The sequence below is a fragment of the Vicia villosa genome, unplaced genomic scaffold, assembly GCF_029867415.1.
Source record: "Vicia villosa cultivar HV-30 ecotype Madison, WI unplaced genomic scaffold, Vvil1.0 ctg.000353F_1_1, whole genome shotgun sequence".
Lineage (NCBI taxonomy): Eukaryota > Viridiplantae > Streptophyta > Magnoliopsida > Fabales > Fabaceae > Vicia > Vicia villosa.
In genome coordinates this window covers 25,981-50,967 of record NW_026705160.1, presented here as the reverse complement: position 1 = coordinate 50,967, position 24,987 = coordinate 25,981, and the positions used below count along the sequence as shown (strand labels likewise).

The 24,987-nt window shown below is 35.0% G+C and overlaps 1 protein-coding gene across 2 annotated transcripts; it reads right to left on the bottom strand.

The window, feature by feature from the left end:
- Positions 1-5,706: 5,706 nt before the first annotated feature.
- On the bottom strand, positions 5,707-9,034 carry LOC131627259 (cysteine-rich receptor-like protein kinase 10). 2 transcript variants are annotated; one of them, XM_058898095.1, is made up of 7 exons: positions 8,112-9,034; positions 7,881-8,018; positions 7,221-7,384; positions 6,915-7,122; positions 6,534-6,771; positions 6,286-6,436; positions 5,707-6,194 (listed from the first exon to the last, which is right to left on the bottom strand). In XM_058898095.1, the coding sequence occupies exons 1-7, from the start codon at positions 8,959-8,961 to the stop codon at positions 5,850-5,852; spliced, it is 2,094 nt and encodes a 697-aa protein (XP_058754078.1). In that variant the 5' UTR covers positions 8,962-9,034; the 3' UTR covers positions 5,707-5,849. The 2 variants fall into 2 exon arrangements, with proteins under 2 accessions (XP_058754078.1, XP_058754079.1); XM_058898096.1 differs by having other exon boundaries at positions 7,887-8,018; positions 8,112-9,033.
- Positions 9,035-24,987: the final 15,953 nt, after the last annotated feature.

The window sequence follows — 24,987 nt, the reverse complement described above, 5'->3', positions numbered from 1 at the left end:
ATTTCACACAGATTAAGAAAATGGTATAAAACTAAGAGAGAATATCGTTTTTACTATAGTACCCTTATCATGTCTTGAAATTGGTGAAACTTTTATTAATTAGAGGGTAAAATTGGAAAAAGTACATTGAAAATTGAAATGAGTCATTTATTTTAGGACACCATTTTATTCCAAATGGGTCACTCATTGTGGGACGGAGGGAGTAGTCTTTATGACTTGGTCTAAGTGTTTTCACTATTTTAGGAAATCATATACTTTTCCCTTTTGAACCTTTCGCTATAAATGCGGTAAGACTTTGATTGGTACCCCTCTATCCTAAATTATAACTCATTTTGTCAAAAGTATTTTTTCTAAATTATAAATCATTTACAATCTCAATACGTCATTAATGATTTTCTTTTCCTAATATATCTTTTTTCATTTATTTCTCTTTCTTCTTACAAATTTTTTTATTTCGCTTTCTAATGTAATTATTGAAGGACATTTTTGTAAAGTCGTACATCCTCGTCACTCCCCCCTTTTTATCACACCAACTACAACTCATGGTCACGAGCCATGAAAGTCTCCATCATCTCAATGAATAAACTTTGATTCATTAATGGCATCTTCGCTTCACCTGCTGTTGGCACCACTCTTTGCGATCCCTGACTTCGACAACATGATCCTTTCTTGGCTGCGGAAATTGGTTTATGAAACCATTGCTCAATCTATTATGTGGATCGATAATGCATTTGTTATTTGGAAGAATTTGGAGACACGATTTTCTTAAGGCGATATCATCAAAATCTATGATCTTCAAGACGTTCCACCAACATCTCAGCTGAATCACCAATCCTACATGTATTAGATATGCAGTTTCAACCTTCATAAAACTATAGGGGAATTTGTAGCGGTGAAAAATTGAGATCGAGGCTATCAGATTGACCTAGCTCCTATTTTAGTGAAAACCACCACCGCACTTTATTGTTTCCAAAGGAAATGGGAAAAAGCGAAGTAAAATCTAAAGAAGTTTTTAAAATAAAAACTAATAAAATAAGACAAAGATCTTAGGTTCGGGGGTTGGTTATGCAATGAGAATGTATTAGCACTCATCACATCAGTAGTACTCTACAGGAACCTCTTGAAAAGAAATTTTATTAAAAGTGTGCTCGACAAGACATCGCAACTTTTGCCTACATACATCTTTTGTGCAATAGGGAATTCATAGCATTTGCAGTTCCCTTTAAAAGGATAATAAAAAGTCAAATAGAAAAATATTTTTGGGTGTAGAGCTTTACCAATACTCAACGAGTTTTTAAAATGTTAAGCTTTAACAATACTTAACAAGTTTTAAAAGGTGTCAAGCTTTACCAATGCAAGGAGAAATGTGATTTAAAAGAATGTTGGTTGAGCTTTAACAATACAAAACCAAAGTTGATTTAAAAGAGGTTGAACTTTAACAATACAAAACCAAAGTTGATTTAAAAGAGGTTGAGCTTTAACAATACTAAATCATTTTTAAAACAGGGAGGAAGTGTTATGCTTTAACAATACTAAACACAAAGTAAAAGAGGAAGAAAAGAGAGTGAGTAACTTGACAATTTTAGTCAATATCATTTCCATTCCTTTGGATTTTAGCAACAATGAGGAATCATACATCTTAAGTAAGTATATAAGAATAAACATCTCAAGTGGTGTGTGAGACATAACATTTGTATCATGGATATATTCAAGGGTGAGTTGGATTATTAATGCATATATACAATTCAAGTATGAAAGTTTGATGAATAAAAGGGGTGACTTACCTCAAGATCATATCATGTATGTATGGGTATGATGTGGTGATGGATGGAGTATCTCATGCATGTGAGATTAGTTCAACAATGTATATATATAAAGATAATAACATAACCAAAGTATAAAGAACAAGGAGTAAATCAATAAGTATATGTACAAGTGGATAAACAAGAAAATTTCATGTCAATCAAGTTAATATCAATATGGGATTGCATTGAACTTAAAAGGTCAAAAGATTTTGAGATTAAGGTTTTGATTATATACATGAACCTAAACCTAATCATTTAAAAGTTTACATAAACCCTATGTGAATCAACTAAGGGATCATGGTATGAACTTTATAGAAAGCAAATTTTAACCCTAAAATAATCACACAAGTTTAATAAAAACATTTGGTGAAGAAATCATTTGAAAAAGATTTGATTAAAAGGCCTTTAAAAGGTATAAAAACATCATATTTTTATTTAATTAAAAAGAATTTGAATAAATATTATTTTTGTGATTTTAAAATATATTCATAAAATATATCACTTGAATAAAGAGTGTTCAAAAAATCAAGTGAAAATGAGTTGATTTACTATTTTAAATAATAATTCAAAGTTGTGAAATAAATGAATAAAAATAAGTGGTAAAAAAATAGTTTTAGCCTTCATCAGTCTTGAACTTAGGCCCTCTAGGATACTGGTGAAGAAATTTACCACTAGGCCGTGCACCCATAATGATAACAAAGCCCATTCAATTTAAAAAATATAAAAGAAAGTTAGAAAACCTGAAAAAATAAAAATAACACAAAACGTTTGGAGCAAGGGGTACTCAAACCCAATACATATGGCACAAGGAGACTAAGGGCGCACGCTTACCACTGGGGTGGTGATGTACATCTGTTGATTAAAGCACAAACCAATAAACATAAAATAAACCAAGCATCAGAGTTCAAAGATGAACTTTATCTTCAACCTCAAGACAACAAAATTCTGGAAAACACAACTCACTCATTTCTCAACCATTTTCAAAACTATAAACATGAAAGTTGCTCCATTTTTTACTATGATTCCAAATATATATCATTCACAAATTTATTTTAACTATAACTCTAAAAATTTTCAGAAAACTGTAAGAACCCTAAAATTTCAAAATCAAATTATGAGAAGTAGTTTTTCTTCTTATAACTTGATGAGGATGGGTCCTTGAATATTTATGAATGTCACCAGCAGATGGAACTGAAAGTTGTTTTTTAATACCATCAGTAGTCATTGTTCTTAGAACTTGAGTAGAAAAATAGTGTAAGTTGCATAAAAATGAAAGTTTTTAGGGTTTATAGAAGAAGGAGTTGCAAAAAGGAAGAATGGGAAAATGAGACTATATATAAATGTGAAAGAAGACTCTTCAGTTTCCCTCTAAAAAACCACTAACGTACATTTTAAATTTTGGATTGAAATCAACTAAATGATTTTATTTTAAAGCAGATAATTTTATGGCCCACGATAGTCTTGGAAGTTGAAATCATGATGGTGGGTGCATGCATGTAAATCGATGTGACGACTAAGTGGTATAGATAATGATTAGGATGACGTATGCGAGATGGTTTAATTTGAATAGTATTGAGAGTTTCACTAAAAATGCAACTTTACTTTAATATTGCAAACATGATCAAAAGTGACATTTTGTAGGCATCTATTAGTCTGAGTTTTTTATGCAGGCATACTTGACAGGAGTGAAAGTATGAGATAAATACATAAGGTTAAACACAAGAAGCTAAGTCATGATTTCGACGACAAAATTACAAGTAGTCGACAGAAATTGATTCTCGACAGAGGCAAATAGAAGACTTAAAGGTGTTTTTTTTACAAAAGAAATGGTTTTGCAGCAGTTTAATAATGGAAGACATATAGAATCAAATCAGAGGACAAGAAGCCACGTAGCAGTCTCTGTGTCGAGAGATATTGGTTGAGAGATATTGTTTTTAGTGATAGTAGGTAGATCATATGTGAATATATGAATGGTAATCTCACGAGTTTTTAGAAGAATTTTGGTGATAAGAAAAAGTATGTTCAAGATGGATTATATTTTTAGAAAGCAAAATATTTGTTATTATATATATAAAAAAACAAAACACTATTTACACCAGCCATGCAGCCTAAAAAATACAAATTCTTATTCTATAATCAAGTTTGATTTTGTGTAATGGTAATGTGTATACAAAAACCAATAATCTAAATTCTTAAAAAGATGTAAGTTAGATAATACAGGCAACATACCCTTTTTGTCCCTTATGTTAACTTTGGAGTTCATTTTGTTCCCTTAACTTCAAAAATTGTCATATTAGTCCCTTAACTCTATAGGTGACAAAACGGGACCGGCCCGCGGGGAAAGCCCGTTTTACCCGCACTTTTTCGCGGGGCAGGGGGAGGTTTTAGGCCCGCTCCCTTTAGTGTGCCCGCCCCGCCCCCGTTTTTTTGCGGGCTTTTGCGGGCATGGGTTTTTTCATACAATTTTACTATATTTAGGCCTAAATGATTCATTGCCCGCGGGCTTTCCCTGCCCCGCCCTCACTTTTTTGCGGGGCGGGGCAAGGTTTTAGACCCGCACTCTCTAATATGCCCGTCCGCCCCGCTTTGCCCCGTTTTTTCGCGGGCTTTTGCGGGGCGGGCCTAAACGGGGCGGGCATGCCTGTTTGCCACCCCTGCTTAACTCTTCAAAAGGTGTCATTTTAGTCCTTTTTGTCACATTAGCGACTAAAAAACTCAAAAATTGGTCGCTAACTCAGTCGTTAATATAACAAAAAGAACTAAAATGACACCTTTTAAAGAGTTAATGGACTAATATGACACTTTTTGAAAATAAAGGACCAAAATGAACCTCAAAGTTAACATAAAGGACGAAAAAAGGTATTTTGCCGATAATATATCATGCAACAAAAGAATATAAAGATCTGTAGTGAAGAATGAGACCATGTATCCTATTTATAATGAAAACATCATGAATCACATGACCAATGATATTTTGTCAAATTAAATTAGAAAAGTAATGTCCTTTTTATGTTCGAATGATGAATATACAATCATTTTAACTCGAGAGAAGAAATTCTTATTACAATAGAATCTAAGAAATTTTTGCATGGAAATAATCCTAAATCTATTTCTTAGGCACAATCAATAAAAAGAAAATAATTTTTAAATTTATTTTAATTTTAATTTTGTTTTTAATTGGATTCATGAGGTGGTTGAGATTACATGAAATACTTTAATTTATTTTTTAATTAATTAAAATTTTCTGATTGGTTGTGTGTAAATCAATTTCTTATATACGTCCATCTAAGAATTTTTCATAGAATCTTATTTTTATTAATTTTTATAATTGCAATATAATTAATTTTTTATTCATCAAATAATTAAATTTTAGGATTAATAGTAATTCACCCATGTAATGTTAGCGGATTTTGTTTTTCTCTCTTCTTATTTTTTGGCAACAGTTTTTTCAAAAAAATTGTTGCCAAAAATCTACCTTTGACAACGGAGGGGGATAAATCGAAACACGCTCATATTATGGGGGATAAATTCCTATTAACCCTAAATTTTATATAGTAAGTTTAAAATTGAATTAAATAATTTTAGAAAATCAAATATAGATTAAAATTGTGTAGAGAAAAGTCAATAAGTAAAAAAAACCAAATGCACGTGCTTCTGTTTTGTTTTTCCATATCTCTAAAAATAGTAACTGTTGTTTTACACACAAAATTCTAAACATTACTTAATTTATAAATTGTTGGACCAATATTTACTACACTGAGAAAAAGACATAACTTCACAGTTATTATTGTAGAGTGTAGACTACTGGATTAGGATCTTTATTGAACTGCATGACAAAAATTCATCCAATAGCTGAGATTAAAACTGCATGACAAAAATATCTAGCAAAGGAATATAGATCTGTAAGTAACTGGAGTCTTATTATAAATACAAATCAACTAAAATAAACACCAAATAAAAAATAAACAAAACAAAACATCAGTAAACACATTATGTTACAGAATTTGAAAAATAATTCACAATCACTTCATTCATCACCATGTATTATTGATCTGTAACTGAGGACTTAGTTGTTGATCCTTGAGTAAATTGACTTCCTGATCCTGAATCACTTGACCTTGTAGGACCTGAATATTGGTCACTTAATGATATAGATAATGCTCTTTTGGGCTGCATTAAAAATGGAGGTTCTGAAGGTTCTGGAAGTGGGAAAGATGTGCTACTAAGCATTAGTAAAACAGAACTCATAGTTGGTCTCACATCTACATCTTCTTGAACACACAGTAATCCAACATGAATGCATCTCATCTTTTCATTCTTATTAAAACTTTGGTCTAACATTGGATCTACAATATCTAAACTTGTCCCTGTCTTCCAATTTTCCCATGCCTGCGACAATTTTTCAATTGAAAAAAATTAATCCACAGTCAAAAGTTTAAACTAGGAATTTTTTATAATGGTTAAAAGGTGTGAAACTTACATTGTCTAATAGATCTTTTATATTCTCCCCATCTCGAAACTTAGTGTTTCTTCGACCGCATACAATTTCCAATATAATTACACCAAAACTGAATACATCAGATTTGATTGAAAATTCTCCATGTTTGATATACTCCGGAGCCATATATCCGCTATAAGCCAAAACATCGATGTTCAATTGTTAAACTAAAAAGAAATACTTATTTGAAAATTGAAAAATATATCATCTAGCATTTTCTTAATACTTACTAAGTTCCAATAACTGTACTTGTCATGCCATGGGTTTGATTGGGTGCAAATAACTTTGCAATGCCAAAATCTGTAATTTTAGGATTCATTTCATTATCAAGTAGAATATTACTTGTTTTGAGATCACGGTGAACAATTTGTAGTCGAGAATCTTCGTGAAGATAAAGAAGACCGCGGGCAATATCTTTAATAATTTTGAAGCGTCTTTCCCAATTTAAATTCCCACGTTTGATTGGATCTACATAATCATCCAAACCAAAATTATAGATATAATACTTCAAAGATAAGGTCGGAGAAAATATAGGATCTACATGATCATCCAAACCAAAATTATAGATATAATACTTCAAAGATAAAGTCAGAGAAAATATAGTAATTTACCAAATATGATATAGTCGAGACTTTTATTGGGGACAAACTCGTATATTAGCAATCTTTCTCCTCTTTGTAAACAAAAACCTAGTAGTTTAACCAAATTTCGATGTTGAAGCTTCCCCGTAAGTAATACTTCATTCTTGAATTCTGTTTCTCCTTGCTTAGAATTGTTAGCCAATCTTTTGATAGCAACATCAAGTCCATCGAGTGTACCCTAAAATTAATCATAACTTTTAGTGTATACAGATTAAGAAAAATATCTTGATATATGCCAGTGTTTGTGTTTCAATAAAAGAATGGATAATATGTTACCTTATAAACAGTTCCAAATCCACCTTGACCAAGCGCATTTTCATCAGAAAAGTTGCTTGTAGCTAATTTGATGGTTTCAAAGTCAAATTGCAACAAATCACCAACTTTAAGATCATTACCAGCTCTAACTTCATCTTCATCTTCATCTTCATATGTCTCTTGTACTGCATGTGTTTTCACAAATATTTCATTATTTGTTTTTGTTCTAACACAATCAACAACTTTTGGTTATAATAGTGTTAAGTAAATCATTCAATATCATCTCCGACAAAACAACCCTACATTCTATATTCCACATTATTATTCTATTTTTCTTTCTTAATTGTTTTCTTTCCTTTAGTCATCATCTCTTTTTTTCTTCTTACTTTTTCTCTATTATAATGTAGAAGATAATGTTTTCTTAGGAGAGAGATCATGTAGCAAAGATCCACTAAGAAAACATTTTAAATCTTACGGTTTTCTTTTGTTTTACTTTTCCTGGTCAAACACCTAGGTTAAAGCATAATGGAGAGAAAGAGAAAAAAAAAAAAGGAAGGATCCAAATAGTCTTGTGTGCTCAAACAATTTTAATTTATGTTTGTGTGCCTTACCTAAGTAAAACTTGCTCATAAATCACAAGTTTTTGTTTAAAATTCACAAGAGAAGAGGTAAGTTGCTTACGTATACCTTCAATTTCAGCCCTATATTCGGGTTTTGGCCCTCTCCTTTTACAATAAATACATCCACCAACAACTAGCATGCCAGCTACAACACATGATAAAACAATAGCGATGGCCGTTCTTAATTTCCTCTTCTTTCCTAATCAAGAAACAGGGAATATATTCTCTCAGGCCTGATAGATTAGTCCGCATAAAGATGAAATTGCTACATAATTATTCCCATAAAATGTACCTGTAGTGGTAGTGGTAGAGTTAACTGATGAAGAAGGTTTAGGAGAAATTGCTTGGGAAGAAGGTTGTGGTGCTGGTGACTCTGTATTGTTAACTATGGACTCATAAAACTGAACTATATCGTATCTAACTGAACAGCTTGGTCCAAGATACAAACAACCTTTCATTTCTGGACACCACCTTGAAAGATCACCGTAAGCTGAATCCAAACATCTAGTACAATTTTGTTTTGTTAAATCTGGAGTACACTGAACCAACCCATATATAGTCTCATTGTTAGTATTCAGTTCATTTACTTTAACACTCTTTTCACCAAACTTTTTCCGTGAATCACCTTCCGCCGCTGCGCTTTTAAGTTCATCTAACAAGCCACTTATTGTTTGGTTAAATGCATCATCCACCACTGTTTTGCTTTCGATGTTGTAATATTTAGCAGTATCAGTATCCATGACACCGAAAATTGAATCGTTTGAATAGCGTAAGGTGCATATGTCGTAGTAACCAATTGCCTCTTTTTGTATTCCACACCGATCTGTGAGAAGTACTGCGGAGGTTTTCAAGCAGTCGCGGCAATCGTTTGGATTAATGTCTCCTCTGCAGAATCCGATTGCGTTTACTTTGTCAGGTTCATCGCCGTATGAGAAATTGTAGAACCCATAGTCTATTTCTCTGTTGGAATATATGATTTTTAGAACGGCGGCGAGGTTGTTTTGGTAGGTACTACCGTCGGTGAAGTTTCCGAGATCATTGTTACATTCGGAATAGCGGAAAATTATTTGGTCGTTGGCTTGAGTGTGTAGTGTGAAAAAGAGAGGAAGAAGTAAAAACAGAAGGCAACGCGAAGAGAGCATAGTACTCTTTCTTCTACGGAATTGGTTGTTGTGAAAGAATGATGGAAGAAGTAATGAAATATACACACGCTGTGGTAGTTGAAATTATTATCTCATTAAAAATATGGTCAAGTCTTCCACAAAGTCGTCTTGATTTGTAGTTATTCAATAATTGAAGTAATGCCAAGTTGGCAACTATGCGAAAGTTCAACAAAGAGACCAAAAGACAAGTTCAAAACTACTATTAAAATGTACTAACATCTTTTTCTATTAATTTAAATATTATATATACTTAGTGGGATGTTCATAACACTTATGTCTTATTCACATACTCTACGAAATTTTAAAAAATACTTTTAGATTATGAAACACGTTGAATTCTCTAAAACACGCTAACTCAAAAGTAAAAAAATGGAGTAAGTTTAAATTATGGATTTCTGTGATGTTCAAGAGTTTGTTCAGATTTTAAATTTTGTATTCTTCAGTGATATCACAAATTGATTCGCAGTCCAACATGCAATAATGTTCAGGAGTTCACTACAGAAAAAAAGGCCTCCTACCACGCCCAGAAAACCGAGGCTTTATGCAAAATAACCGTGGCGTAACGCTGAGGCCACGGTTCGGTCACGGAAATCCAACGGTGGAGTATACGGCCGTGGCCAAAAGTAAAGTCCACGGTTTTTTGGTATAGACCACGCCATTTTTACAACCGTGGCATTTTTAGGCCACGGTTTAGGTAGCTTGATTAAGGCCACGGTTTGTATTTGCCATGACTTAATAACTGTGGCTATATTGTAAAGCCACGGTTTCATTTTAACGTTTACGACACAGTATTAGTTCAAGATATAGCCACGGTTTGGTTATGACCACCTATTTAAAACCGTTGTTATATGTTATGCATTCTAACCCATTTATCTAGCCACGGTTTATTTCTGTATCATTACATAAATATGTCATTTTATATATATATATATATATATAAATATATAAATATATCTATCAATATAAAATTAACAATAAAATTAACATTAAGGTCAAAAATATGTTTTTTTTGTAGTGCCACTAATAATAGTTGGATACAAGTTTTGATGTCATCCCAAATTCAAAATTCAAAACAACCATGTTAAACACAACCATATTAAACACAAGTTTGGCTCAAAAAAGAGTCATCCCAAAATAACCAAAAAAAGTTCTAATAACTGGCTAGAAAGATAACATAAAACAACTATTCTTCTTGATCTTCTCCTTGCTCTTCTTCCACATCTTCTTCAACATCTTCAGCACAAACTTCTTCCACATCTTCATGTTCATCACAAGCTTCTTCCATATCTTCATCACAATCTGCTTCCTCTCCACCCTACAATAAACATAACATCATTCAACATTCATAAGTGTACTAACCAATAAACATGCATAACACCAATGATGATACAAATCTGCTACTGAAGTAACATGTGTTTGAAACAAACAAATCAATGTTAGTAGCAAAACTAGAAGCAAGAAAAACATAACTTAACATAAATATTATTGTCAAAAAAATACTTAACATAAATATTGTTATCACATACACAAAATACATAATATTACATAGATTTTTGTTAAATTAAATCTAACATGACATTTTATCATCAAGAAATGGTTAAGGACGTTTCAACATCATTAGAATATCATTGGTCATTCTCGCAACTGTCACATCCATCACAATTGGAACTTTTGTTGCATAACCGTGAAAAGTACTCCACATAACTCTTAAATCTTCATTTCTATGCAACTCAAAATGGTTGTACTTCATTGTCTCTTTGTTATCAATCGAGGGTAAACGGTACTCGATCTTAACCACTTTTCAATTGTTTGAGTAGCGTAAGAGATTCTCCAATTTGTAGTTCATATCTACAAGAGAAATGTCCTCTATGACTCTAAATTTAAGAGGAGATTGTTAGCTAGGAATTTTTTAATAAGGCTTAAAAAGCCTGACAAGGTTCGAGTGATGATTCAAAGAGGTGGAAAGGAGTCGACAGCCAGGGACTAAGTCTAACCAAAGCATCTGCAAAGGAAAGTCAGGTTGGTCGAGAGAACAACAAAAGACTTAGTAAATTTTCTTTCAAGACTTGAACTATTGGAGAAAGACGTGATGAGCAGTTATGAGAACGTGGGAGAGCGGCCAAAGGCAGTTCTGCATGGGAAATGACGTGGCAGACTAATATTGGTCAAAATAGAGTAGCAGTTGTATTTTATTTGTCTATATAAGTAGATGTAATTTTCAGTTTCAAAGGTCGCAATTTGTTACATTGTAAAGAAACACTCAAAGTATCTGCAAGAGAGAAATGAGCTATTTTTCTAACATGTATGCATGCGTCCATTTTAAGTTTAAAGCAATTTCAATTTAATCTTTTACAAGTTTTTTTTTTGTTTAGTTATTTCATTCTACTTAGTTTTTCCTACATTTCATTGTTTCATCAATTCAAACACTACAATTCAAATACCATAATCTTTACCAATTTAACACGGAGTCTAGGATTTTGTAGCCGATCCTACAAGTAACCTTCAAACAAGAGGCTAGAGATTGTTTACCAAAAATATGTGCACACAAAGACATCATATCGTTGAAGTTAACAAATGTGATATATCATTATTTTCCCATATGGCGACGCGTGACTAGCCCACCGTGACCTCTAAAGGGGTGGCTGCTAGAGAAAAGTAGACTGTTATTGCTATTTTGGTCGCTTTTCCACTTTCTTTTTGTGTATGTTTTGTGTTGTGGGATTTTGATTGTTTTGGTCACATGGGCGTGGCGTTTGCAAGAGCACACCTCAGTATTTGTGTTGGGCATCTATTTCTTTGGTCGTGCCCCAAACCCGCAGCTACCTTACACAGTCACAAAGAAATGAACATTTCAGAACTTGCAGTATTTCATTAATAATTGGGAATTAATCCTACATTAAAGAGAGATGATTATACAAAAATATCGTCAAAAGCGAGATATATAAAAACATAACCAGGTGAACTGGCCACCGCTTATTCTTCTTGTTTTGTTTCTCGTTAGATCAGTCACTTTTGAAAAGCAGGACGATCATGCCTATGAGCTGGCCGATTAGGGATGTCACGTTGATTTCGATTGCCTTGCCTTATACTTGGTCTTTATGGAGTGCTAGATATATCCTTTTCATCCCTTTGAGATCAACATCTATTCTGACTGACTCTCCTTGAAGATTATGGTATTTGAGTTTGATATGGACCGCTGAGGCCACAATGTCTAAAGTGGCTGCAAAGGGCCTTCCGAGAATGCAATTTTAAATGCTTTTGTAATGGACCACGAAGATATGTGAACTCACTATTAACTCGATGTATCCCCATGGATGGGTTATCATGTCATTGAACGTCAATAAATCAGAGCCTTCATACGACCACAAGCTTCCCCTTTCAAGACCCATCTTCTCGAACAGTTCATAATACACGATGTTGCATGAGCTACAGTTGATAATTAGTATTGGAGAGAGATAAAAATGTCCAATCATAGTTGATATAAGTAGAGGGAAGATTTCGTTAGGGGTTCCCCCAAATTTCTCAGTTCGAGAAACCATGCATTAACTGATCACGGGTTTTGGTTTATGTACCTTCGTCATTCTTATGAATGGTCAGCATCTCAACAATCTTTCTTTTCCCGAGGTGTCCCTTCCAGTGATATCAAAACTATATTGGTGTTTCCACTTGCTACCCTAATTATCCTCACCAATGGTCCCTGCATTCGTGGTTTTTAGGGGGATTTACTCTTGGGAGAATCTTCTCCTTCTCTCTCCCATTTTCCTCCTTTCACTTATTCAGGCAACTGGTCTCTTTTTAAGAACCCCGCATTAGCATCTTTTAGCTGTATGCATTCATCAATGTTGTGGTCGTGGACTTTGTGGAAGCGATAATATTTTGTCTTGGGTGGTTCTGCATAAATCTATATTTATGGGTGGTTCTACCTTTGAATTTTCCTAAGTTGATTCTCTTTCAATCTTGCTCAACTTGGTAAACTCTTCCATCCTATTTTTTTCCATTCGGGATCCATAAAAGGATTTAAATCCACGAAGAAACAAGAAATGATGATATGATGATGATGGTCTTGAACGGTGGCTCTAATCTTCTTTACGGTGGTGCGGGGTGGACATGTATGGTTAGCAGTCAAACATCCAAGTAAGTTAAATATTCAAGAAGAGTGATAGGGGGGCAAGTGCATTTAATGTGGTTCTATCATTGAGACGCTTCATCATCCATTCCTGACACGTGTGATAACGTGACCAAATATGGAGTGGTGCAGTTCATAAAGTGCTTGGGTGCACTTGAGTTTGGAGTGTCCCCATTGGTGGAATTGTAGTCGTTGATCTTTTTATTTCTATTTGTAGTCAGTCTTGATCCTTCGTCTATCAATGCTTATAAATAGAATAAGTTGAATATTTAGGAGTTTTATGTAACCTTTTAACCTTCAATATTTCATTCACTCTTCTGGAGAATATCACTATGAGCGATTCAGAATTTTGCTTACAGCTTCCACCTTCTTCATTTCCTTCCACTTCATCAATCTATTTAATCAAGTATTCCTTTACTTCAAGCTTTATTTTCAACATTTCATGATTTTAGTTAGGACGAGTCTTGACATCGTTGATTTTGTGAGTGAATATGACTGGGAAACTTCATCTAGATCATCCTATGATTCCCATCATCCTTCAAATGGTAATGATTATGTAGGGTCAGAAATTATATCAATATATGAAGATTCTGGGTTAGAGAGGATGTCCTAGGCTTCCTTGGAGGAATATACCTCTTCCAAGGTCATCACACGCCCTTATACTGAATATTCACGGGGGAATAAGTTGTTCTGAAATCCATGCCCCCTCTTGTTTTATCGGAAGATGAGGTACATACCAATTCTTAAAGGAGGGAATGCACTAAATATTTCTATCAAGTTCTTACAAGAACTGAAGGTCGTGAGCGTAGCAACACCGAGGTGTTAAAACACTTAAATCTTCAAACTCGACACGATATGTCGATGTATGAGTGAATGGATGAAAAGATAACATATACTCCCTAAATTCTAAGCATTAAGGCGTTCCTTTGAGATGGTAACATTGTATCCGACGATCCTTCAGCATTGTCGTTCATTCCAGTTCTAAGAGAAAAGAGGATATACAACTCTTTAGACGACCTCATGGTCCCGTCTAATCATGATCCTCACTTGTAAATAATACCTCTTTGCTCCACACTCACCGTACCACTTGTTCTAAATCTTGTTGTGAATTACGATAAAATTCAATATCAATTTGTGAGGCAAAGAATAGTAGCAACCAAAATAAATGGTCTACAACAATAATAATCTGTACATAGATAGCAACTCTCCAATTCATTATACTCAGAAAGTTGTTACAAGAGATTACAAATGAGTTACAAGAAAATAGCCTTTGTAGTTCCTAAAGAACAAACCCTATTTTCTACCCAAGTATTTCCCAACCTCTTCAACCTTCAATATATGAATAACTCAAATCCTAAGTGTAAACAAGTATTTCCCTATTCCCCAATTCTCTTAGATAACTCCAAAGGGTTTCCAAAAACCTTTGTCTTTCTAGTGTTTCCCTTTAGAATAGCCAAAACCCTATGCTATGCCTTTAAACCCTTGCTCTCCCTGGTGTAAGCTCTAAGATTGTCACACTATAATAACAGAAGAGATACGCATTTATAATAGCCAAAATCCAACTAATCCATAACAAATTTCATAACATATCTCCTTAGTTTTTAGAATAAAAGATATTATTATAATATTATGATATCTCTCAAATATTATAAATATCTTATAATACCTCTTAGACTATTATAAATATATATCTTATAATATCTTTTGGAATATTATAAATATATATATCATATAATATCTTATAAATATTATATATATATATATTATAATATCTTTTTATATTAATTTATATGATCTTCAAATTAATATAAAATATTCTAACGTTAATGAATGGATGAATGAACCGAACTGACCGAACCTGATATCCGTAAATCATTTGGACCAGATTACTTTTCAGCTTTCTGATTTTTGGCAATACTGAAACATGTTTTCTTTCTCTTCATCAACAAATGTTTTAAGGCATACTTTGTTAGAACAAGATTTGTTCTGATCAATTATCTTAGTTTTGATGATAACAATAATATGAATTTTGCTTAAGATAATATGGTACTCTAATCCAATGCAATTTCCTTTTCAGGAAATATATAAAGAGTATGCATAATTCAGCGCTCAGAAGCTTTGTCTCAAAGGGTTCAACATGCAACATCAGAACATGGTCTGGCAAGACATCAGAAGATGGTCGAAGCAGAATCAGAACATGGGTCTATGGAAGCATCAGAAGAACATGAGATCAGAAGCACTGAAGTTCTGATGGTATCACGCACAGAAGCACTTCAAGGTCAGAAGATCAGAAGATGCTTTGCACCAAGCTGTTTGACTCTGATGATATTCAAACGTTGTATTCACAAACATCAGATCAGAAGGAAGTACATGTGGCAGGCTACGCTGACTGACAAAAGGAACGTTAGAAGCTATTAAAGGCAACGTCAGTAGACACAGCGTGAACAAGGCTCGAGGTAGTTGACAAAAGCGTATAACATTAAATGCGATGCTGTACGGAACACGCAAAGCATTAAATGCACTCAACGGTCATCTTCTCCAACGCCTATAAATATGAAGTTCTGATGAGAAGCAAGGTTAACGAACTAACACAAATTCTGTGAATATTAACTTGCTGAAACACTGTTCTATTCAAAGCTCAGAATCTTCATCTTCATCAAAGCTCACTACATTGCTGTTGTAATATATTAGTGAGATTAAGCTTAAACGTTAAGAGAAATATCACAGTTTGTGATTATAGCTTTTAAGAAGCAATTGTAATACTCTTAGAATTGATTACATTAAGTTGTAAGGAACTAGAGTGATCGTGTGGATCAGAATACTCTAGGAAGTCTTAGAGGTTATCTAAGCAGGTTGTAACTAGAGTGATCGTGTGGATCAGAATACTCTAGAAAGTCTTAGAGGGTATCTAAGCAGTTGTTCCTGGAGTGATCAGTGTGTGATCAGAAGACTCTGGAAGACTTAGTTGCTGACTAAGTGGAGAACCATTGTAATCCGTGCGATTAGTGGATTAAATCCTCAGTTGAGGTAAATCATCTCTGCGGGGGTGGACTGGAGTAGTTTAGTTAACAACGAACCAGGATAAAAATAACTGTGCAATTTATTTTTATCGGTCAAGTTTTTAAAGCTACACTTATTCAAACCCCCCCCCCCCTTTCTAAGTGTTTTTCTATCCTTCAATTGGCATCAGAGCGCCGGTTCTAAGGTGCAAGCACTTAACCGTGTTTAGAAAAGATTCAGGAAGAGAAAAACGCTTCAGTAAAAGATGGCTGATGAAACTGCAAAGTCTACATCTACATCTGGCTCTGCTGAGCAACACAACGGTAACAATGGTTATACTAGACCGCCGGTATTTGATGGTGAAAACTTTGAATACTGGAAAGATAAACTGGAAAGTTACTTTCTTGGTCTAGATGGTGATCTATGGGATCTTCTGATGGATGGTTACAAACATCCGGTAAATGCCAGTGGCGTAAAGCTGACAAGGCAAGAAATGAGCGATGATCAGAAGAAGCTTTTCAGGAATCATCATAAATGCAGAACTGTTTTGCTGAATGCTATCTCTCATGCTGAGTATGAGAAGATATCTAACAGGGAAACGGCCTATGACATATATGAGTCCTTGAAAATGACTCATGAAGGAAATGCTCAAGTCAAGGAGACTAAAGCTCTCGCTTTAATCCAGAAGTATGAAGCCTTCAAGATGGAGGATGATGAAGACATTGAAAAGATGTTTTCAAGATTTCAAACTCTTACTGCTGGATTGAGAGTTCTTGACAAGGGATACACCAAGGCTGATCACGTAAAGAAGATCATCAGAAGCTTACCCAGAAGATGGGGTCCTATGGTGACTGCATTTAAGATTGCGAAGAATCTAAATGAAGTCTCTTTGGAAGAGCTGATCAGTGCCCTGAGGAGTCATGAAATTGAACTGGATGCAAACGAGCCTCAAAAGAAAGGTAAGTCTATTGCATTAAAATCCAATATCAAGAAATGCACTAACGCTTTTCAGGCTAGAGAAGAAGATCCTGAAGAATCAGAATCTGAAGAAGAAGATGAACTGTCTTTGATCTCCAGAAGGCTAAATCAACTCTGGAAGAACAAGCAAAGGAAGTTCAGAGGCGTCAGAAGTTCAAAGAAATTTGAACGTGGAGAATCTTCTGATGACAGAAGATTTGACAAGAAGAAGGTCATGTGCTATGAATGCAATGAGCCTGGACACTTCAAGAATGAATGTCCAAAACTTCAGAAGGAAAATCCCAAGAAGAAGTTTCATAAGAAGAAAGGTCTTATGGCAACCTGGGATGAGTCAGAAGATGATTCAGACTCTGAAGATGAGCAGGCTAACTGTGCGCTGATGGCGACAGAAGATGACGGATCATAATCTACATCAGAATCAGATTCTGAAGAGGTATTTTCTGAACTTACTAGAGATGAGTTAGTTTCCAGTCTAACAGAACTTCTGGAATTCAAGTCTCAGATTAGTCTCAAATACAAAAAGCTGAAAAAGCTATTTGAATTTGAAACGAAGAAGCTTGAGTTGGAAAATTCTGAATTAAAAGAAAAAGTTTTAAAATTATCCAATAATGTTGGATCTCCTTCCAATTCAGAAAAATCCACTCCTAGTCTAAACCATATTCTGAAAGAATATGATTTAAGTTTCAGGAAGTTCTTATCTAGAAGTATTGGCAGAAGTCAGCTAGCTTCTATGATATATGCTGTGTCTGGAAACAGTAGAGTTGGCATTGGTTTTGAGGGTGAAACCCCATACAAACTTGAACCTGTTGATAAGATGAAAATCACATACAAGCCATTGTATGATCAGTTCAAGTATGGCCACTCACATGATATTAGGCACACTTCACATGCTCAAAGCTTTCACATTACACACACTAAGAAGCATGTGACACAACCTAGGAAATATCATGAAACTCACATTAAGAATTATCATGCTGTTCCTCCTATTGCTTACAATGTTAAACCCAAGTTCAATCAGAACTTGAGAAAATCTAACAAGAAAGGACCCAAGAAAATGTGGGTACCTAAGGATAAGATTATTCCTATTGCAGATATCCTTGGCTGCAAAAAGGACAAAGCACAACATGTCGTGGTACCTGGACTCTGGATGCTCACGACACATGACAGGAAGAAGGTCTATGTTCCAAGACCTGGTGCTTAAGTCTGGAGGAGAAGTCAAGTTTGGAGGAGATCAGAAGGGCAAGATAATTGGCTCTGGAACTATAAAGTCTGGTAACTCTCCTTCCATTTCAAATGTACTTCTTGTAGAAGGATTAACACATAACCTCTTATCTATCAGTCAATTGAGTGACAATGGTTATGATATAATCTTTAATCAAAAGTCTTGCAAGGCTGTAAATCAGAAGGATGGCTCAATCCTATTTACCGGCAAGAGGAAGAACAACATTTATAAGACAGATCTGCAAGATCTTATGAGTCAGAAGGTGACTTGTCTTATGTCTGTTTCTGAAGAGCAGTGGGTCTGGCACAGAAGATTAGGTCATGCTAGTTTGAGAAAGATTTCTCAGATTAACAAACTGGATCTTGTCAGAGGACTCCCTAATCTGAAATTCAAATCAGATGCTCTTTGTGAAGCATGTCAGAAGGGCAAGTTCTCCAAACCTGCATTCAAGTCCAAGAATGTTGTTTCTACCTCAAGGCCATTAGAACTCTTGCACATTGATCTGTTTGGCCCAGTCAAAACAGCATCTGTCAGAGGGAAGAAATATGGATTAGTCATCGTAGATGATTATAGCCGCTGGACATGGGTAAAATTCTTGAAACACAAGGATGAGTCTCATTCAGTGTTCTTTGATTTCTGCATTCAGATTCAATCTGAAAAAGAGTGTAAAATCATAAAGGTTAGAAGTGATCATGGTGGTGAATTTGAGAACAGATTCTTTGAAGAGTTCTTCAAAGAAAATGGTATTGCCCATGATTTCTCTTGTCCTAGAACTCCACAGCAAAATGGAGTTGTAGAACGAAAGAATATGACTCTGCAAGAAATGGCCAGAACCATGATCAATGAAACCAATATGGCTAAGCATTTCTGGGCAGAAGCAATAAACACTGCATGCTATATTCAGAATAGAATCTCTATCAGACCTATTCTAAATAAGACTCCTTATGAATTGTGGAAGAATATAAAGCCCAACATTTCATATTTCCATCCTTTTGGATGTGTATGCTTTATTCTGAACACTAAAGATCATCTTGGTAAGTTTGATTCCAAAGCACAAAAATGTTTCCTTCTTGGATATTCTGAACGCTCAAAAGGCTACAGAGTATACAATACTGAAACATTGATTGTAGAAGAATCAATCAATATCAGGTTTGATGATAAGCTTGGTTCTGAAAAACCAAAGCAGTTTGATAATTTTGCAGATTGTGATATTGATGTATCAGAAGTTGTTGAGCCAAGAAGCAACGCATCAGAAGCAGAGCTTCTCAGAAGCAAAGAATCTGAAGATCAAGTATCAGCTTCTCTGGAGAATCTAAGCATTTCTGAAGAACCATCTGTCAGAAGATCATCCAGACTCATCTCTGGTCATTCAGAAGATGTCATTCTTGGAAAGAAGGATGATCCAATCAGAACAAGAGCATTCCTTAAGAACAATGCAGACTGTCAATTAGGTCTTGTATCTTTGATCGAGCCAACTTCTGTTGATCATGCTCTAGAAGATCCAGACTGGATAATTGCTATGCAAGAAGAACTGAATCAGTTTACAAGGAATGATGTTTGGGATCTTGTTCCTAGACCAGATGGATTCAATATAATCGGTACAAAATGGGTCTTCAGAAACAAGCTCAGTGAGAAAGGTGAAGTGGTAAGGAACAAAGCCAGACTGGTGGCTCAGGGTTATAGTCAGCAAGAAGGGATTGACTATACAGAAACCTTTGCACCAGTGGCCAGGTTAGAATCTATTCGTCTATTAATTTCATTTGCCACTCAACATAACATCACTCTCTATCAGATGGATGTTAAGAGTGCCTTCTTAAATGGTTATATAGATGAAGAAGTTTATGTCCATCAACCTCCTGGTTTTGAAGACTTCATGTCTCCTAATCATATTTTTAAACTAAAGAAATCGTTGTATGGATTGAAACAAGCTCCCAGAGCTTGGTATGAACGCTTAAGTTCTTTCCTTCTGGATAATGGTTTCACTAGAGGAAAAGTGGACACTACTCTCTTTTGTAAAACCTTTAAAAGGGATATTTTAATTTGTCAAATATATGTAGATGATATTATTTTTGGAACATCTAATGCTACACTTGGAAAGGAGTTTGCTGAGTCTATGCAGGCTGAGTTTGAAATGAGTTTGCTGAGTCTATGTATTCCAAGTATTTCCTTGGAATACAAATAAATCAAACATCAGAAGGAACGTATGTTCACCAAACCAAGTATGTGAAGGAACTTCTGAAGAAGTTTAATCTTCTAGACTGCAAAGAAGCCAAAACTCCTATGCATCCAACATGCATCCTAGGTAAGGATGAGGTAAGTAAGAAGGTAGATCAGAAGTTATACAGAGGTATGATTGGATCTCTTCTATATTTGACTGCTTCTAGACCTGACATTCTGTTCAGTGTTTGTTTGTGTGCTAGATTCCAATCAGATCCTAGAGAATCTCATTTAACTGCTGTTAAGAGAATTCTAAGGTATCTGAAAGGTACTACTAATGTTGGCTTAGTTTACAGAAAATCTAAAGAATACAACTTAGTAGGATTCTGCGATGCTGACTATGCTGGAGACAGAATTGAAAGAAAGAGTACTTCAGGAAGTTGCCAATTTCTTGGAAGTCATTTGATCTCCTGGTATAGCAAGAAGCAAGCAACTATTGCTCTATCAACAACAGAAGCAGAATATGTCGCTGCTGCTGGTTGCAGTACACAGATGCTCTGGATGAAGAGTCAGCTAGAAGATTATCAGATATATGAGAGTAACATTCCTATATTCTGTGATAATACTTCTGCTATATGTTTATCTAAGAATCCTATTCTTCATTCAAAAGCTAAACATATTGAGATTAAACATCATTTCATAAGGGACTATGTTCAGAAGGGTGTTCTATCTTTAAACTTTGTGGATACAGACCATCAATGGGCTGATATCTTTACAAAACCCCTGGCTGAAGATAGGTTTAAGTTCATTCTGAAGAACATCAGTATGGATTTATGCCCAGAATGAGAAGATGAGAAGTTCTTATGTATGAGTATCTTCTGAAATGAAAGTGGATTATTTTTTAATCAGAAGTTCTGATTAAAATCTTTTAGAAATTATGATTCGGTTATTACTAACGTTTCATTGTCTAAGTTGATTCAGAACCTCTTTTAAAGCAAAACAGCTGTAACGTTTTATCTCGGGATGGTAAACCTGTCTTTACTGTTCATGGATAAGCGCGCGTGCAGTTGAAGGGACGCCGACCATAGGTAACTGTGCTAGTCACCTCATTTGTCTTTATTATCTCTCCTCATGTCACGTATCATTAAATGCTATCCATCATTTGTTTCATTTTATTTTCTTTTAAATACTCTTCAAACGCTTCTCCTTCCCTCTTATATTTTCTCTATTACACTCTGTCTTTGTTTTCTTTCTCTATCTCTTTGCATTCATATCAAACCCTAGCTGTTCATTATCTGCAAATCCATCATGAACTCTTCATCAAGCCCAGGAAACCATGAAAATGATCAAAACAAAAAGAGAAAAGTTGTTGAAACATCTTCTTCCAAATCCAAAAAGATAAAGATCACCTATGACCCTCTCAAGGTGAATCCATTCGAAGCAAAGTTGTCTGGAAACTATTCTAGACGTGTGTTTCAACCCCCTGGTGAAAGCCCTCCATCATCTCCATCTTCTTCCTCATCTTTTTACCTTCAAGACTCAACTTCCTCTTCATCTAACCTTTCCTTTCCCTCAACCCATTCCAAAGAAATCTCTTCATCTTCACCTGCTGAGAATGTTGTTTCTGATAGAGATTGTGGAAGATCTGCATCAGAATCAAGTCTCCTTGACCCCTCGCCTGGAAGCCCAAGAAGCAGTCAATGATGCGTTTCACTCCTTCATGGCAAGGAAAACTGCAAATTATGACAGGGTTCAAGACATGCTGGCGCAGATTTTGTCTTAGCTAGGGTCTTAGTCTTTGGTCTTAGTAGTTTTCTTTCCTTGTTGCATCTGCTTGTTAAACATCTTCTCATGTAATATCTTTTGATTATCAATGAAAAGTTTCTTTGTTTTGCATTTCATTGATTTTGTTTGTCGTTTTATACATCTGAATCTTTTGATATATTCTTTTTGATGTTATGACAAAAAGGGGGAGAAGATAAATGATAAATGATTTGATTAATCTATCAGTTGCTGGGTAAAGCTCCCACACATTTACTAACAAAATTTGCAAGTTCTATATGGTTTAAGTGTTTTGCAGGTATAAAGAAGTGAAGAGAATCTTCGAAGCACACAAGAAGCAAAACCATAAGAAGCGTTATTCTGTAAAAAGAATAAGCTTATGGAAACTGAAGCAAGCTGAGTGCTGTCAAGCTTCAGAAATCAGAAGCAAGAAAGAAGAATGATCAGAATTTCTGATAATAGAATTTGATCCAAAATTTGTCTATTTGCTCTGACAAAATTCTATTTGCTCTGATACATTATTTTAGCCTATATGGCTCTGATACATATCATGTGTTCTAATATACATTTTATGTTCTGACTCGTTCATGCTGACTTTTGTCGTTTAGTTTTTGTTCTGTAACATTTCAGGATGTAGAGATGCTCTGATGATGCTCTGGTACATTCAACAATGTTCTGATACAAATCTAGCATGAAGTGATGTTGGTAGAAATTCAAAGCTCTGAAGCTATCCGAGGGAAGCAGAAATCAGAAGCTGTGAATGTTCTAAAGATCCAGAAAACTCAAGTTCTGAAGCTGTCCTAAATGGAAGCAGAAATCAGAAGCTGTGAATGTTCTGAAGATCAAAGAAATTCAAGTTCTGAAGCTGTCCTAGATGGAAGCAGGAATCAGAAGTTGTGAATGTTCTGATGATCAAAGAAATTCAAGTTCTGAAGTTGTCCTAAATGGAAGCAGGAATCAGAAGCTATGAGTGTTCTAGGGATCTAAAGAAATTCTAGTTCTGAAGCTGTCCAATGGAAGCAGAAGTCAGAAGCTATGAATTCTCTGAAGACAGAAGCTTATGTGATCGTCTCTACCGAAATAATCAGGGAAGTCTTTTATTAAAGTTCTTCGAGTATTTATTTCAGGGGGAGATTATTTATCTCAGGGGGAGATTGTTAATCTCAGGGGGAGACATATTCACATGCTTATGCTATAGCTGTGTAATTTGTCTTTTGCCGACTGCTCTTTCTGATCGCAAATTCATATCATTTATATATGTTTTTGTCATCATCAAAAAGGGGGAGATTGTTAGAACAAGATTTGTTCTGATCAATTATCTTAGTTTTGATGATAACAATAATATGAATTTTGCTTAAGATAATATGGTACTCTAATCCAATGCAATTTCCTTTTCAGGAAATATATAAAGAGTATGCATAATTCAGCGCTCAGAAGCTTTGTCTCAAAGGGTTCAACATGCAACATCAGAATATGGTCTGGCAAGACATCAGAAGATGGTCGAAGCAGAATCAGAACATGGGTCTATGGAAGCATCAGAAGAACATGAGATCAGAAGCACTGAAGTTCTGATGGTATCACGCACAGAAGCACTTCAAGGTCAGAAGATCAGAAGATGCTTTGCACCAAGCTATTTGACTCTGATGATATTCAAACGTTGTATTCACAAACATCAGATCAGAAGGAAGTACATGTGGCAGGCTACGCTGACTGACAAAAGGAACGTTAGAAGCTATTAAAGGCAACGTCAGTAGACACAGCGTGAACAAGGCTCGAGGTAGTTGACAAAAGCGTATAACATTAAATGCGATGCTGTACGGAACACGCAAAGCATTAAATGCACTCAACGGTCATCTTCTCCAACGCCTATAAATATGAAGTTCTGATGAGAAGCAAGGTTAACGAACTAACACAAATTCTGTGAATATTAACTTGCTGAAACACTGTTCTATTCAAAGCTCAGAATCTTCATCTTCATCAAAGCTCACTACATTGCTGTTGTAATATATTAGTGAGATTAAGCTTAAACGTTAAGAGAAATATCACAGTTTGTGATTATAGCTTTTAAGAAGCAATTGTAATACTCTTAGAATTGATTACATTAAGTTGTAAGGAACTAGAGTGATCGTGTGGATCAGAATACTCTAGGAAGTCTTAGAGGTTATCTAAGCAGGTTGTAACTAGAGTGATCGTGTGGATCAGAATACTCTAGAAAGTCTTAGAGGGTATCTAAGTAGTTGTTCCTGGAGTGATCAGTGTGTGATCAGAAGACTCTGGAAGACTTAGTTGCTGACTAAGTGGAGAACCATTGTAATCCGTGCGATTAGTGGATTAAATCCTCAGTTGAGGTAAATCATCTCTGCGGGGGTGGACTGGAGTAGTTTAGTTAACAACGAACCAGGATAAAAATAACTGTGCAATTTATTTTTATCGGTCAAGTTTTTAAAGCTACACTTATTCAAACCCCCCCCCCTTTCTAAGTGTTTTTCTATCCTTCATACTTCAACAATCTCTACCTTGACTTTAAACCATGTTGATACCAATTTATCCATCAATAACATTGTTGCTCTCTACCAGGTTGAAACTCTAATCAATAACCTTGATCAAATTTAAACAACCCTTGAATCTTGATCTCACCACTTGCATCCACTTGTTTCCAATTACCTTTTTCTTCCTAGGTAATATAACAAGCCTACAAGTATGATTTTTCAACCACCCTTAACTCCACCTGTTTTCAAAT

Bases quoted from the DNA above. Each gene is read 5' to 3' on its own strand.
- LOC131627259 (XM_058898095.1), bottom strand. From the start codon at position 8,961: ATGCTCTCTTCGCGTTGCCTTCTGTTTTTACTTCTTCCTCTCTTTTTC. The intron at 8,019-8,111 runs GTACATTTTATG...TTTCTTGATTAG, and splicing joins CTCTACCACTACCACTACAG to GAAAGAAGAGGAAATTAAGA. The intron at 7,385-7,880 runs GTAAGCAACTTA...AAACACATGCAG, and splicing joins GGCTGAAATTGAAGGTATAC to TACAAGAGACATATGAAGAT.